This window comes from Mastigoproctus giganteus, chromosome 7 (assembly GCF_048544385.1).
Source record: "Mastigoproctus giganteus isolate SK-2022 chromosome 7, ASM4854438v1, whole genome shotgun sequence".
Classification (NCBI taxonomy): Eukaryota; Metazoa; Arthropoda; class Arachnida; order Uropygi; family Thelyphonidae; genus Mastigoproctus; species Mastigoproctus giganteus.
Window position 1 is genome coordinate 34994931 of NC_143581.1, and position 16062 is coordinate 35010992.

Here is a 16062-nt window from a genome sequence, read left to right on the forward strand (position 1 = left end):
GTCACCAAGGATGAGGATATTTTGAAACAAGAATAAGGATTAGTATGTTGTAGGATTAGATATCTGGCAGTTAACCTCTGAGTGTCTTAATTGTGTGGGTGGGTTCAAGATTATGTTAGGAGGATGGGGAGTTTTTTTTTGTGATATAATTATTGTGGTGTTTATTTTTTATTTGCTCTAATACTCTGCTTTTGAAAACATGTATGTGGTTATTCTCTATCTGCATGCCTCTGTTTTGTTTAATATTATTTGTTATGCTGATAATGAAGGATTCTTTATATATAGTGTTTCTATACCTGGCAGTGGTTAGAATCGAGGTGTTTTTGATGCCCCATTGGTGATCCAGCACCAGAGGCGTAGAAAGCTGGATCAGACTTTGTTATTTGGCTGTGGGCTGTGTCTTATTTATGTTCTTTAATTCTTTTGAATAATCTTCTGCTGATTTGTCCAGTATATGATTTTTGGCAGCCTTTGCACTGCAATTTGTATACAGAGTTTTTTTTGGAGGTATGAGTCTTCAGGGGTGAATCGGGGGAGGAGGTTTTTATCATATTATTATCTTGCAAACCTCATGTCCAGCTCATATTTTTTGGCTATTCTTTTAATCTGTTGCTAATTTGGAGAATGTAGGGGATGATAATGTATTCCTTTTCTTTTTCCAGTTCTTTGTTAAGTGCTTGTACATCTTTACAGTCACCGAAGAAGTGGTACGGGAAGTACCACGAAACTTCAGAGAATAATCTGTAATTCTTTAAGAAATTAAAGGCAGATTACACTCCACACAGGTTTAAGTGCTTGATCATTTCACCAAATTACAGATTTTAAGAACTTTATTTTTACATTTATGTTTAAGTATCTGCAATGAGAAGCTGTAACATCAGAGACGGAGAGAGAGATCACAAATCCAGTCATTATCACTTGACACAGATGGAAAGTATCTGAATGTTGTGCACAGTCCTTTTAATAAAGCATTTAACACTTTTATGAGCAAACTGTCCAACTGTATGTGGGCTTGCCGTAATGAATTTTCAACAGGGATGCATTCTGTGAAGTCAATTTTCTTAAATGTTAAAGTTTTGTAAAAATTAAAATTTTGTACGTGCATTTTTAAAATATTACAGTGAAATTATCTTAAAAAATCAAGCAGGAAAAAATTCTAAAAAATTAAACTCATTGCTTTTTTTTTTTTTTTTTTTTTAATAATGTATTATGTATTTCTTAATTCAATTTCATCAAACTTCTGGATCTGAATTCTAGAGAACTTCAATTTTAGGTTTCAAATACCAGAATTGACCAACAATGGCTGAAAGGTGTAATGCTTATCTCCAACTTTCAAAGCTATTTTCATGCTATCATCTACTAAAACTCTGCCTACTATCAGCTTGTCACAAAGACAAAAGAAATAAGCACATACCTGAAAAAATTTCATGCTTATTCATACATAAACAGACACATTATTTGAAATGTACTTGGAAAAAAAAAAGGGGGGGGGGGCTAAAATTTTATTAATATTTTTCCACCTAGGTCGCCTTGCTTCTTCAAATACTTCTTGCATTGATACACAAGCGTCTTAATGCATCAAAAAAAATGTTTTAAGTTGTTTAAAGCTGTTTGTGCACTGCTTCTTTTATGCTCATCTGCAAGAAGTCTGTACACAAGCCTTGCACAAAATTTGCAATATTTCAGTGTCATGCATGTTCAGATACACAGCTGATGTCCAACCACCAGGCAACGGCAGAAACCAGTCCATTTTCTTTAATAAGAGCATTAACATGATCAGCACTGTTAAAGTTGTAATATGGTGATATTTCTTCTAACCTTTCCGTCCAGGTCTTTATTTGACTAACACACTTTTTTTCTCCACATTATAGCAACATATCTATGAATCTGAGGGATTTTATCCCTTCTGACCAAAAAAAAACCATGATCAGAGCATGTTGTTCACTAATGGTGCAAACGAAAAACAGAGGCAACATGATTACACCTCAACTATATGAAAACTGAGTGCAGGCAAACTAATAACATTTTACAGTATGAGGTTTAATTTTATACACAACTTGCTTTTACTTTTTGAATTATCTTTGTACGAAGAGTATCAGTCTTTCCCCTAATTTTTGTATATTTATATTCTATGAACATCATGTTTTATTGACTGTATTGCTTGTTTACCTAGTGATATGATAGAATTTTCATTGCTCTAACTCTTATATTTCTTTTGTTGCGGAGCTGACTGTGTGACAAAATGTCATCATTGACAAAGTTGAATACAGGCTCATTATCAAATTACTGTTTTTGCAAGGCAAAATGGAAAGTACTATCAATGAAAAGAGTCTATAGCGTATGGGGGATATCTTTCTATTGTATGATGTTGTAAAACACTAGTCAAGATGGTTCAAATGCAGCCAGGAGAGTACCCATGATGAGGAAAAAAGCAGGCAGCCATCCACATTGCACACAGCTGAATTTGTGGAGAAAATTGAACAGCTGATCCTCAATGATGCAAGATAACAATTAAACACAGTTACTGAGACTAAGATAAGCCATGGATCAACAGAAAGCATAATTCACAATGGTTTGAATATGAATAAAGTCTCAATGTGATGGATTCCTCGCTTGCTTATATGCCTTCAGAAAGAAAAAAGGCATGCCTGCTCTGCTGAATTGATCGCTGTCAGAATTACTGTCATGTGTGACGGTAATCCCTATCTGTTTTTTCCCCTGACTGATGAATCTGGATACATCACTGGTGGAGAAAGATACCACCATCAATGCACATTACTACAGCAACTTACTGAAGTAAGTGCATGCAGCAATTAAGGAAAAGAAATGCAAAATGCTCAGCAAAGGTGTACTATTGCTTCATGACAATGCATCAGCCTACACTGCCGTTGCACACACCCGGCTTATTCCTGACTTAGCATCTTCTGGCTAACTAACTCTTTCAGCAGCTAAAATCATTTTTAAGTGGAAAGTTTTTTTTTTTTTTTTTGGCAATACAGAGGTTTCAGTGCCAGAAGCATGGTTTCAAGAGAAAAGTGAGACCTTCTACAAAAACGGCATAAGGAAGTGTGGCAAAAGATGAGAGAAATGTGTTACTTTGGGTGGTAACTACATAGAGAAGGGGTAATATATGTTCCAAATCTCAACCTCATGGGACATGTAGAACATGGTCAGAGAAAAAACTTTTTGTACTCACCTTGAACACATGTACCCATGAAAAAAAAAAAGTTAAGTCAGCTCAGAAATTCATCTAAACAAGGTTTCCTTAATACCAAAATCTTGTACAGGCTACTACAAAATCCAGTTTGACTGTTCTTCAAATGCCTTTCTCCAAACCGAAACTTCTATATTACAAAATCAAATCAATTTTGAACAGTCAAATTTGTTACGGTGATACTTGGAGAGCTAAATTTGGGTCACTAATCTTAAAAAAAAAAAAAAAAACAGTCCATTAAATAAGTTTGAAGCTTGATTTCTTATGGAGCTATAGAAAAACAGGTAGTTCATAAAATTTTTTTTTTTAAAAATGTACTAGGTACATAATGAGTTGCTGCCACTCTACTCTGAGACTGATAGAGTCACTGATAATGTCACAGCGACAGCCATTACAAACGTCTTTACTGCAGGAACTCATTATGAAACTGGTACAGTAAAATAAACAAAAAAAAGTATTGCTGCATTATTTTTATGAAAAAAAAAATAATAATAAATAAATAAATAATTTCAGTATAATGAAATACAATGAATGGAATTTTTCATTGTACTAATGTTGAAATAATTTGTATAAAATATATCACAATAACACTAAAATTATTGGTCTATGGTAACTGAAATAAGATATCTAATTTTGACACTAAGTACCAGTATGAGCAATTATTACAATGCCAAGTGTGACTTAAGATAACTTGTTTTATTTCAAGCTTCCTTGTGCACTTGTAAGTTCCCCAACCAAGAACTACTCAACATAAATTCTCTCCCCTCCACACACATAAGTGTCTGAGAAGCTCTCACACAGAAGTTAATGGAACTGATGCTGCAAAACATCCACTGGTTCATCTATTTCTTTATCTTTAATGGAACCAAGAAGTATTGGTTCCATTTCATGCCAACTGATGAAATTTGTGGTACTGCAGCATTTATAGGAACACCATTTTTCAATAGAAACTTATGCACCATATAGTCATGCAGCCATAAAGTACTTCTGCACTGAACAAATTAATAGAATCTTCTCTTGTTTTAGACTCTCGATGACCTTGGCAGTAGAAATGCATATGACTAAGTCAGAATCATCCAAAATGGACATGGTATGTTTTAAAAACTTATTTGTATAATAAATTTGCACATAACATATCTAGGAGTAATGACTTTAGTACATGGATTTGAGGTATGTTGGATTGGAGAGTTATGTTCGAATGTTCAAATGATGGCATAATATTTAAAATACAAAAGCAAAAATTGCTTTATTCAAGCCAGAAGAGAGGAACATGAACAGACTTTCTGCTTGAGTGAGGATAATAATTCTATGAATTATTATCCTCACTCAAGTTGATAATTCTATGCCTAGAATTATCAACTTCCAATGAAAGCAATCTAACACAGAGATTGCTTTCGCTGGAAGTTTGCAATTCAAAATAACTTTTTCTAAGAGAGTTCATTAATTTGTCTTCTTTCAAAACTTACTTTGGATGTCAGTCAATGGCATTCACTAGTTGTAGCTTGTACTTTTCAGTTGAGTAACACTGAGAGGTGCTCATAGGACTTTTTCTCACCACTTCTAACCTATATTTCAAACAGACTTGTCAGAGGTTTCACAGTTCTACCAGAATATAACTAGAATTTAGCCAAAGACAGCAATGTCTATGCAGGCAAGCTTCAAAATACCTTTTTTAATTGAGTGGCATAAATCAGTTGGAGTTGTTTAAAATCTATCTTTCCTTTTAGTACTTCTTTCTAGAGAGTCATAAATGTTCACAAGAATAGATGATAGCCAATTCCTTAATAAAAATAAGCAGAAATTCGCAAAAAAAATTTAAAACTCCCAATTTTAGCATAATTTTACTATGGGTGTTCCTTCCCCAAATGAAAAGGGCAATAAAGTTACCAACTATATTATGATGGAGAGACAAAATGATTTAATCAAGTAAAAAAAGACTGATGCAGCAGCATATGTCTAGAAAGTAGCCAGCGGCAGTTATGGGAAGTGTAAATGGAAGTAATCACAGAAACTACTAAACATTTAGTTTTGTGGTCCACTCCTCCCCCTCTCTGGTTAAATATTCTCTGACACTCAGCACTGCTATGAAGAATTAAGAGTACTGGAATAATTTTATATATTTCATGCTACCGTGTACATTTGTTAATTTTCCAACCAAGGACCACTATACATTAATTCTTTCTTGATTCATAATAGTCTGGTAAGTTCTCTCACTGAAACTGACAGAACTAATAATGCTGCAAAGCATCTATCAAATTCATGTATTTATTTTTCTTTAATGCCAAGAATTACTGGAAACATGCCTACAAAAAATTTCAAATTTGAAAATGATGCAATGAAGAAATTTTTGCTACCCACACATTAATAAGAATATCATTTTTTAATGGAACTTTGGCACTACATGGTCACATACAACAATAAAGTACTTCCGCACTGAATAGAATCCTCTCCTTGTTTTACACTCTGTTCTGCTTGGTAGTATAAATGCTTATGAGAGAGAGAGAGAGAGAGAGAGAGAGAGAGAGAGAGAGAGAGAGCGAGAGCGAGACTTCTATCTGGTTTAGTTTGCTATGTTAAATCAATTTTCAAAATAGAAGTGGAACATTTAAAAACTGGTGGTATGATAAATTTGCACATAACATTCTTCAACATATGACCTCAGTACTTTCATTTAAAGATGCTGATGAAATAAAATCATGAAGACATGGAGCAAATATTAGGGGAATCTTGTCCTTCATATACCATTGTCAAAAACTGAGTTGCAGAATTTGAGGTATGTTGGAATAACAATTAAAAGACACAAGCAAATTGCTTTATTCAAGCCAAGAAGAGAGAAACATGAAAGGCTTTCCACACAAGGGAGGATAACATGCTTAGAATTATCAGCTTGCTTGGCCTGTTTTGGATTGCTTTTACTAGAAATTTGCGATTAAGAAGTTCTTGATCTTGGGGAGTTCATTAATCTGTCTTCTTTAAAAACTTATTTTGGATCAACTGCATTTGGATAAGAGTCAATGGCACTCACTAGTGATAACTTGTATTTTTCAATCTGTTAACTCTGAAAAGTGTTCATACAGCTTTTCTCACAACTTCTTTAAATAAATTTGCCAAAGGTTACCAAAAGGATGCAGAAAGAGTGACCATGCTTGATTTCTGGAACAAGGTGCCACTATCAATAGGTAATTACCCTCCTTCCATAGGTAATTATCCAGCTGACCACTGAATTTCCACAAATTGTCAGCCTCTACCACCCATGTAGATAACTTATTCCAGTAATTTGTAACTCGCTGGCTAAAATAAAACTTCCTGCAACCCAGTCTAAACACTCCTCCGTAACTTGAAAATACGGCCCCTTGTTCTAGAATAATTTATAACTGTGACAATTTCATCCTCATTCATTTTGTTTATGCCTCTCAGAGACTTAAACACCTCAATCAAATCGCCTCTAATGTGCAACCAACATAAGGATGTTCTTTTGCTGAACTCACCAGGCGAGTTACTCATCTCTGAACCCTTTCAAGAAGCTCAATGTCTTTTTTTAGGTGCAGTCTCCACACGTGAACACAGTATTCCAAGTGTGGTCTAACAATAGCATTCTAAAATGGGATTATGACGTCCTTATCTCTACTACAAATGTTTGTTAAATCATCGATAGGACACCATGGGCCTTCCTTGCAACCTGTCTACAATGCTCGGAGAACTTCATGTCTGACTGTATCGTAACTCCCAAGTCCCTTTCTTCCACTACTGACTTTAGTTCAACTCTACCAAGTGAATAAGTCATTTTGGGTTTACTGTTCCCCAGGCGCAAGACCTTGCATTTTGCTGGATTAAAGCATAGCTGCCACTTTTCTGACCATCCATGAAGTCTATTTAGGTTACTCTGAAGAAGCTCTGCTTAGCAGTGATCATTATCCACTCAACCAATCTTTACATCATCTGCAAATTTAGACATCACGCCTGCTATCCCTTCATCAATGTCATTTAAGAAAATCAAAAACAACAGCGGTCCCAAGACTGATCCCTTGGGGGATCACTTCTCACAGTAACTCAATCTGAGGAATAATTATTTATCACAACTGCCTCCTGCCCCAAAGCCATCCATCTAAGGATTTTCTGTGTGATTCCAATTGTTTCAGCTTATAAAACTTTGGTTTATTTGGATTTCAGCAAATGCTTTGCTGAAATCCAAATAAACAAAGTCAAAATTACTAAATCCAGTAATGGGTGACCCTGTCAAAATAGCTAACCAGATTAGTTAAACATGATTTTCCCTTTACAAAACAATGCTGCATATCCTTCAGAATTAAATTTCTATCCAAATGATCCTGAATTCCATGATCATTGCCCTATGATCTTCCCTACTAGTGAAGTTAGACTAACCAGCCGGTAATTCCCACTTCACTCTTAGAACGGCCCTTACCTATTGGAGATACACTGGAACTTTTCCAATCCAACGGAATCACTCCCGAGTCCTCTCATAATTAACCTCAATGGTTTAATGCACTTACTTGCCACATCCCTTAAAATTATAGGGAAAAAAAAAAAAAAAATTATAGGGTATATGCCATCAAACCCAGGGGTCTTACTTGCTTGCAGACTGAAAAGTTTTTATATTAAATAAACACATGAAATTTAAACATCATTAATTACATTTTTTACAAGTTCACTTCCATAATTTCTTATTGACACAAAGGGTTTTTCTTCTGTAAATTCCGATGCAAAGTAACTGTTGAATTCATCTGCAACTTCAGCTGGGGTATCTAATACTATCCCACATCCATTACATAAGGGTCAGATCTTTGTCCTCTTCTTTGCATATATATATATATATCAAGTAATCTGAAACTTCATGGAATCCTCCTCATGTAGTATTTTTTTTAATGGTATATACACATTCAATGCTTCTACGATTAATGTTTTAAAGATGTACCATAATTTAATTGCATTTGTTCTCTGTGAGATATCTATCCAGTTAGAGGCCAAGCACCTTAAGCCATTGCAATTTCCTTTCCTGAAATTATAACCCATTCCTTTGCCTTTATCTACTGCTACTTTTCTCTTCATTTATATACATACACACAAGCAATTCCACAGTAGGACTCTGTGATCACTTCCTGCTACGGGTTCCTGTACTGTCAGCCCTTTTATGTCATCTGGTTCATGGGTGATGATCAGGTCTAGAATATTCTTTTCCCTAGTACATTCCCTGACATGTTGATAGAAATAACAATCATCTAGTTAATTTAAAAATTTTGTCCCACATGTCGAGCTTCCTTTCCATTTGCTCCAATCAATTAGAGGCAAATTAAAATCTCCCATAATAAGGCATTCGCACTTACCTGCTCATTTGATTTGCATGCAGAGGCTCTCATCATAATCTTCACAATCACCTGGCTTGTAGATTAGACCCACTCTTATTACACCTTTGCTTCCAACTATCTCACACCATACAGATTCTATACCATCATGCAAAGTGTCTGAATCTGGGAAAGCTTTTGTTGCATCAGGACATAATCTTTCCTATCGTGCCTGGGCAGAATTGCAGGCACATAGACATTCTGACCAAACTCACGGCATTTCTTCAGCATGGTCCTATATTTGTCACACAGATAATCAAGATTGTGTATGCTTAATATCATTTGTCTCCACTAATAATATTCTCTTTATCCCCCCCCTAAAATCTGACACCATTAATTGTTGCTCCTGCAAGACATACGTAGTTCTAGTCCATCTATCCTTATTACAAAAAATATTTCCAATTTCCCTGACAATGAAGTCTCCTAATAGAACTAAGTCCTTCTGAACCAGAGCAGTTTGCACTTGGTTATTTTACTCTGAGCCTGAATTGGGAGTGCATCACGTGGTAGGTTACTAGAGTCTCGAGTCACTGACGAGCTCCCAGTTACATTATTCTAGAGGGCAAGCACCTGTTTTTTCAGTGACTCAAATTCTTCTAGCAATGCACCAAATTTTAACTTCAGATCAGTACACTCTGTACAACAGTGACAAGGAAAAGAATTGCCAGGTGAACTATGATTATTCACTATGTCGACCATGTGATAGGATATGTAATGCTGTGCTTGCTTTTTTGGCCATCTCTGCTATTTTTGTCACGCAGAAACAGCAACTGTTAATGAGGTTGCATAGTACTCACCACACCACACCACAGGAACACCAAAAGGCATACTTTTAAACTTCCTCTAAGTTTTTTTTGTTATAAACCATCCAAAGAGATGTAGCACAAATGGTCAGAGTGATTCAGACACTTCCTTTGCTTATGCAATATATATCCAGATAAATCATACATGTACTCGCACTACAACTCTCTCTCCATTACCAAAAGAGAGAGGTTGAAGACAGACAGACAAGGTTGATCATGTTAACCCCCTCTGACATTACTGCCATCCATGAGCACATACATAGACACAAGCAATTCCAAGTAATACAACAAATCAGTGTCATATTAACTTCCCAAAATTGTAGTTATATATATTATAGGTAAACACAAAAACCTATATATGTAGAAATTGTGACGTGATGTGAAATTTTAAGAATTGCTTTCGAAATCTATGCATAAAAATTGACTGCAAACAGCTGATATATTAATGGAGGTAAAAATCATGTTGGTCAGTGTTATTTGCAGAAGGGGAACTTGGAGAAGGGGATAAAGGAATAAAAAGCCAGTTCTGTTTCAAAGACAGGAGAAAACAAATTGCTGCTGGTCAGCTTCTGACCAGGAGAGAGTCCTTTTTAATAATGAATCTCCATTTTCCTTAAATGTCAATGAAGGTGCATTATATATATATATATATATACACACAGAGCCATGCCTAGCCAATTCAGTGCCCAGGGCAAACAGTTACATACTGCCTACCTGATAACTCAAATTTAATTCAATTTTTTTTTTTAAAGCCCTGACAGAAATGCACTCCATTTGCCTATGAACTGACATGGACCTGAACGAAAACTTCAAGCTAAACTATATGATCTGAACTGTAGAGCATCTTGCATTAATAAAGACAGTCCTGCTTGTTTTTTCTGGAGTTGAGACATCTTCATATTTTCAAAAGAAACACAATAACCTAATAATATTACCATATTTTATCAAACAGAATACTATCAAGTTCAAAAGAACTGCTCTTCACATACAACAACTATTTAATGGGATGATGTGTCATGTCATCCAATACACTGAAACTGCAACAGTGGTATAGATAAAATCTTATAATTGAAGTGGCTGACTTGCAGGCACTGGATTTGAATCATACTGAAAATATCTACAAACTATTAAGGAACAGCATTTAAATGAGATAGAATTAATTGCAGGAAGGACTAATGCTTGTCACCATATTAGTATAGCACACTTGTTGATCAAGCTGGTTTGCTCCATGTCTGAAACATGCTTAATGCTATCAAATGTTTTAATTCAATTAAACAATTTAAATTAAAACAATCATGCATTTAAGTATTATGTATTAAAATGTCCTACCTTAGTGGAGAGGCAGGAAGGATTTCAGTAATGTGCAACTTCTTACCATTCTGATATTGATTTCAATTTCACCTGGCACTCACTGCCATGCCACCAAGTATGGAGAGGCAGCAGGTTGATAACATGTGTAAAAATGAAATTAGACCTGAAATGCTGACAGCTGGAAAACAGAGGCATAGTAGTTACATCACACTATTCAGAGGTTTTCTAAAGGAAGTTTTAGGAGTATCAGCAACTACAGCCATATTGCTCCACATATATTGTCTGTAAATTGCATATGTTAAGGTCAATTTCTGTTTTGCTGGATGAAAAACCATGCTACCTCACCTGAAACTCACTAACTCAGCCATGTTGCAAAAAAGGTCCCTAAAAATTCCTCATGTCATCGATGGGACTCCAACTCGGGTCTTCTCCACCCAGTGTGGAGAGGATGGCAATCCTGCCAACCGTGCCACCCACGAGGACACGACTGGAGCAAAGCAATAATTGCACTAAGATGTGTCTTTTAGGATGGTATGATGGTGTTGATATTTGCCACTCATTTGGAAAGGACTGAATTCACATTCAGTAGAAGACTGGAGGAATTCTCACCCCTTTTGTGAGTACATGCGTGTGTATGTGATTTCAAAATACATGCATACATACACTGAGTGATCACTGACTTATGAGCACCTACCTAATACCGTGTGAGGCCACTGTCTCCACTAGATGTCTGAAGATGTCTGTCTGTTGAAATATGAATAATGCTGCTTGGAATCTCTATACAGTGCTGGAATAGATGACGGTTGCATGTTCATGCACTTCACTTCCTGTTCCAAGCATCCAAACAGGTGTTCTACTGGATTCAGGTCAGGAGAATTTGGAGGCCATTCAAGATAGGTGATATCTTCACTGCATTGCTAGAACCACTTGTGCACAGTGCAGGCCCCAATGACATGATGCATCATCATCTTGGAAGATTCCGTTTCTGTCCAGAAAAAAAAAAATGCAACATGGCAGGGTGATAATGGCCTGCTAAGAGATGCTAGTAGACCTTACCAGTGAAACATTGGTCCATATGTACCAGAGGTCCTAGTTCTTGACACCAAAACATGCCTCATATTAAGAAACCACCACCTGACTGGATAGTGGGTACCATGCATGATGGGTCCACAGACTCAGGTTACACCAGATATTTGGACTCATTAGACTAGCATACTCATTTCCAGTTCTCCAGTGTCCAACCAGCTTGTTCTTGACACCAACCTCTATTCGCCATCTATGATGATCAGGGGTAAGAAGAGGGTGTCTTTTGAGTCATTTGCCGTGGAACCCCCATATACCTGAGTTTGTGGCACATCATTTGGAACATTATTCTTGTATTCTCCATATTGTGCTGCGATATTAACTGTTATTGAGCCTGTATAACACACAGCACCTTTCGCTCACCAAGAACATCCACCTCATGTAATCCTTTACAGTTCTGTCAGCAGATGGTGGTTTGACTCATTTGACATTATTCTTTGTACATCTTAAGCACAGTGGGCTGTGAGCAACTGACAAGATATGCTGTGTCCAATGGAAGCACCCATTACACGAGCTTCTACAGACATGCCCTTTTAATACTCTGTGATATCTTTACTATATCCCACTGCTACTTTATCACTCTGACTTGCACATAGCTTTTTATACTGTGAGCTGTGGATGGTGTAGTCATAATTCAGTGATCACTGAGTGTATATGAGGCGTGATCAAAAATTTTGGCAAACAACTGGAAAATAATGAAGCTATTCAGATGGATCTCTTTTGAAGTCTGTGCTATATACACTGATTCTAGCACTTTTGCAACTTTCTGTATTTTTGATAACCTTCCTCTGGAATTGCTAAAGTTACCGTGTTATGTTCTTAATAACTTCCTCAGGCATTAAAAATTTGTGACTTTTAAGACACTCTTAAGCTGGGGGGGGGGGATCACAGGAAACTCAATCATTTAACTAGTGAGGCCATAGTGATGGAATGCCTCACATGAAATTCTTGAACAGAACTGTTTTTTAGTATTCCAAGTTCGCTGTTTTATCATGCACGACAAATTCATAACAAACAATGCCACAAGTCAAAAAATATAATAAACATGGTCATATTTGACTGAGAATGGCATGCTTTTTTTGGAACTTTGTTTCCAGATCAGAGCCATACACCCACAATTCGCCATAGCAATGATGGAAGCAAAGTGTGGGTCAGAAGTAGCATACTGAGGAAGATTTTAACATACAAGAACTTGCTTCTGTGTGACCACCAGTGAGGATGAAAGGCACAAACTTGGTTGAAATTAATTGCATCATCAAATATTATGTTAAACTTGATAACACAATCCACAAGGAATATCAATTTGACTAGCAACTTTGTAGATAGTTAAACATCATTTCCTTCTAAACAGATCATAAACACGAGTTTGAATTATTAGTTTTTGAAGATAAAGGGAAGTTCAAAGAGAGGATCATCTCTGACAGACAAGCAAGCCCTTTTCTTGTTTTCAAACTACTACTACAAATTCTTCAAATGATACATAACATCTCCAAAAGGTGTTTTTAACATTTCTCGAATTTCTGTTAAACTTTCCCTAAATTGAAACAAAATATGATTCTAATTAACTGAAAAATCATTCCTTTTAAATTTTTCATTTTAAATCATTCCTAAAGTAATCAAATGATTTGCTATAATCAAAATAATCAATTGACCTCTTTTGATAATGTCCATCACTAAATAAAACATCTTGCATTCATGTATTACTGCCTAGCTGTAAAACTCATACACGTTAATGGCAGTTGTCTGAATTGGGCAAAAAATCTGAAATTGAAAAAAAAAAACTGAACTCTCAGCTGTTCACTTCTCATGTGAAAAACCAATTATTAAAATTAAGAAATATATTTCTCTTTTAGTTGGTAAAAAACAATGCTTTCTTACCACTTTCTTTTTCTGTTTCTAAATGAAGTGATGAAGTTTGGCATATACCACCAAACGTTAACGTCAAAACTCCAGCCAATGGACCAACACATTATTAAAAATTTTAAATTTCATTATCAAAAGAGAATAATAATGAAGATTGTCAATGCGTTACAAGAAAATAGAAACTTGGAGGTTACAATTAACCTTAGAGATTGCATCTCTGAACTGGCAAAAGTTTGGACAAAATGTCACTGAATACACTAATCAAAATTGTTTTTTGAAAGTGGGATTTACATTGAATACAGAAGTCAAACAACTGGACTAACAAGATGAACTGGCCCTTTCACAACTGAAAAACTTTTGGACATTATTAGAATCGTCCGGAAACATCGAAAATGAAACAACACTGGATGGTTATGTTTACATAGAACAAGATCTGAATGTTCTGTTGTAGCCAGAACATCCAAATGAAGATGAAATACTACTGAACAGCATTAGACACGACCATGATCACAAAGAAATTAACGATGATGCTGAAGACACGTCAGAACAACCCGTAGAAAAGCCAACTCGTGAGAAAATGATTCATGCTTTTAAAATGGTTCGCCTGGGTCTACAGTTTTGTGAAAATGTTCCTGATAATGTTTTTAATGCTCTGAATAAATGCGAGGTTTTCTTTGAGAATCAGACATTTTTTAATTGTACCGTGCAAACAAAATTACCGATATTTTTAAAATTTGATACTTACCGGCGAAAATTGTGTAAACGTAATTTAAATAAGTTGTTTTTGAAATAAAATACATTAAAAATAAATGTAGATTAGTTTTCATTTTCTAATTAGATAACACTTTCCAATAAAAATAAATTCTCTTATAATGAAATTTCTCTATAACAAATTTTTTTGCTGGATTTATTGAATTCGTTATAGGGAAGTTTGACTGTACTTATTTTGTTATTAAGTTGGAACATAATATCAAAATAAGTTGCTCGTACATGTATGTAGTCACAAAACTGATAAAATTATAGTTTTCCTGATAAAATTACATGTGAAAAACCAATTATTAAAATTAAGAAATATATTTCTCTTTTAGTTGGTAAAAAACAATGCTTTCTTACCACTTTCTTTTTCTGTTTCTAAATGAAGTGATGAAGTTTGGCATATAATGCCAATTTTTTTCAATGATTCCAGGACTTCCTCTGATTGTATAACATCGAGAGGGGTCCTCCAGTTTGCATTTTTTTGAGTAAGATCAGCACCATATTTCAGCAAGAGATGAATAACCTAACAAACACAAATATTAATTTATAATATCTTCTTCCATAATATCAAAAACTAATTTAAAATATAAACATAATATAAAGATGAATACACAATATATACCAATATATTTAAAGAGCAATTATTGCAAAGATGTAACATATAATACAAGTTTCAAGTTATGATACTCAAAATTATGATAACTATAAACAAACTATTGTCTATTCTGAAAAGCAACCAGAGTTTACTTAATACTAATAAAGTTGGTTTTGTGCAAAATAACAACTTAAAACATATTTCATTGATGTCATACAGAGTGATTTTATGTTATAAAGCATTCTATACGACAGTGTACAAAAATTATAAGTGTCCATGGGTTTTTTGGGTCAGTCTGAACTGCTCTGGAAGCAGATGTCAGTAATATTCTTGTAATCTCTATCTTGTAAACTTCAATGATAATGTGGTTAGAGAAATTCACCTATAATGAAGTAAAATTACATTCTCCAATCTTCTAATGGGAGATATGAGAATCTGTGTATACTTTGGCAAAAATTACATATGGAAATAACAATGAGGAAGTTGTCTTTAGAATTTCATTTATTGAAAATGATTTATGAAAAAAACATGACAGTGGTGAATGATCTGGGGGAAAAGTTCAACAGAGGTCAAAATAACTTTACTGAAACTTGTCCAAAACTCGCATTAGAATGTCAATCAATTTATTTAATTTTAACTACTGGAAAAACTTAACACTTATTCATGTATATTTTAGTTATATCAGGTCACTCATGCATATTGTAGCAAAACTAAAAATAAAAAACCAATGCATGTACATTAAAAATAAAATAATCTTGCATTATCTGTGCTTCCTCTCAGTCTATATCAGCGTTTCCCCAAACTGCGTTCCGCAGAACACAGTGTTCTGTCGGATGTGAACAAGTGTTCCGGGAAAAATTGTAATTAATAATTAAATTTTGCATATTTGTAGCATACAGCACTTTTGTATCATTATAATTTTTAACATAATTTTTTTTCCCGTTAATATACTGGCATAGACTAATAACACTACCCGACAATTTTTTTTCTCATCATACCTTTGGAATGAAAATTGGTTATTCTGTACCAAATTAATGTCCTGATTATGAAAATATCAATCTTTTACTTCTATCATGT

General features: G+C 34.9%; 1 protein-coding gene across 1 annotated transcript in view; it reads right to left on the reverse strand.

The window, feature by feature from the left end:
• Positions 1–16062, reverse strand: part of LOC150082811 (uncharacterized) — a 204515-nt gene that overhangs the window by 145686 nt on the left and 42767 nt on the right. The window contains exon 3 of the mRNA XM_090378290.1: positions 14748–14913. Within this exon, the coding sequence (XP_090234416.1) occupies positions 14748–14913 (166 nt within the window). The remainder of the gene's footprint in view (positions 1–14747; positions 14914–16062) is intronic.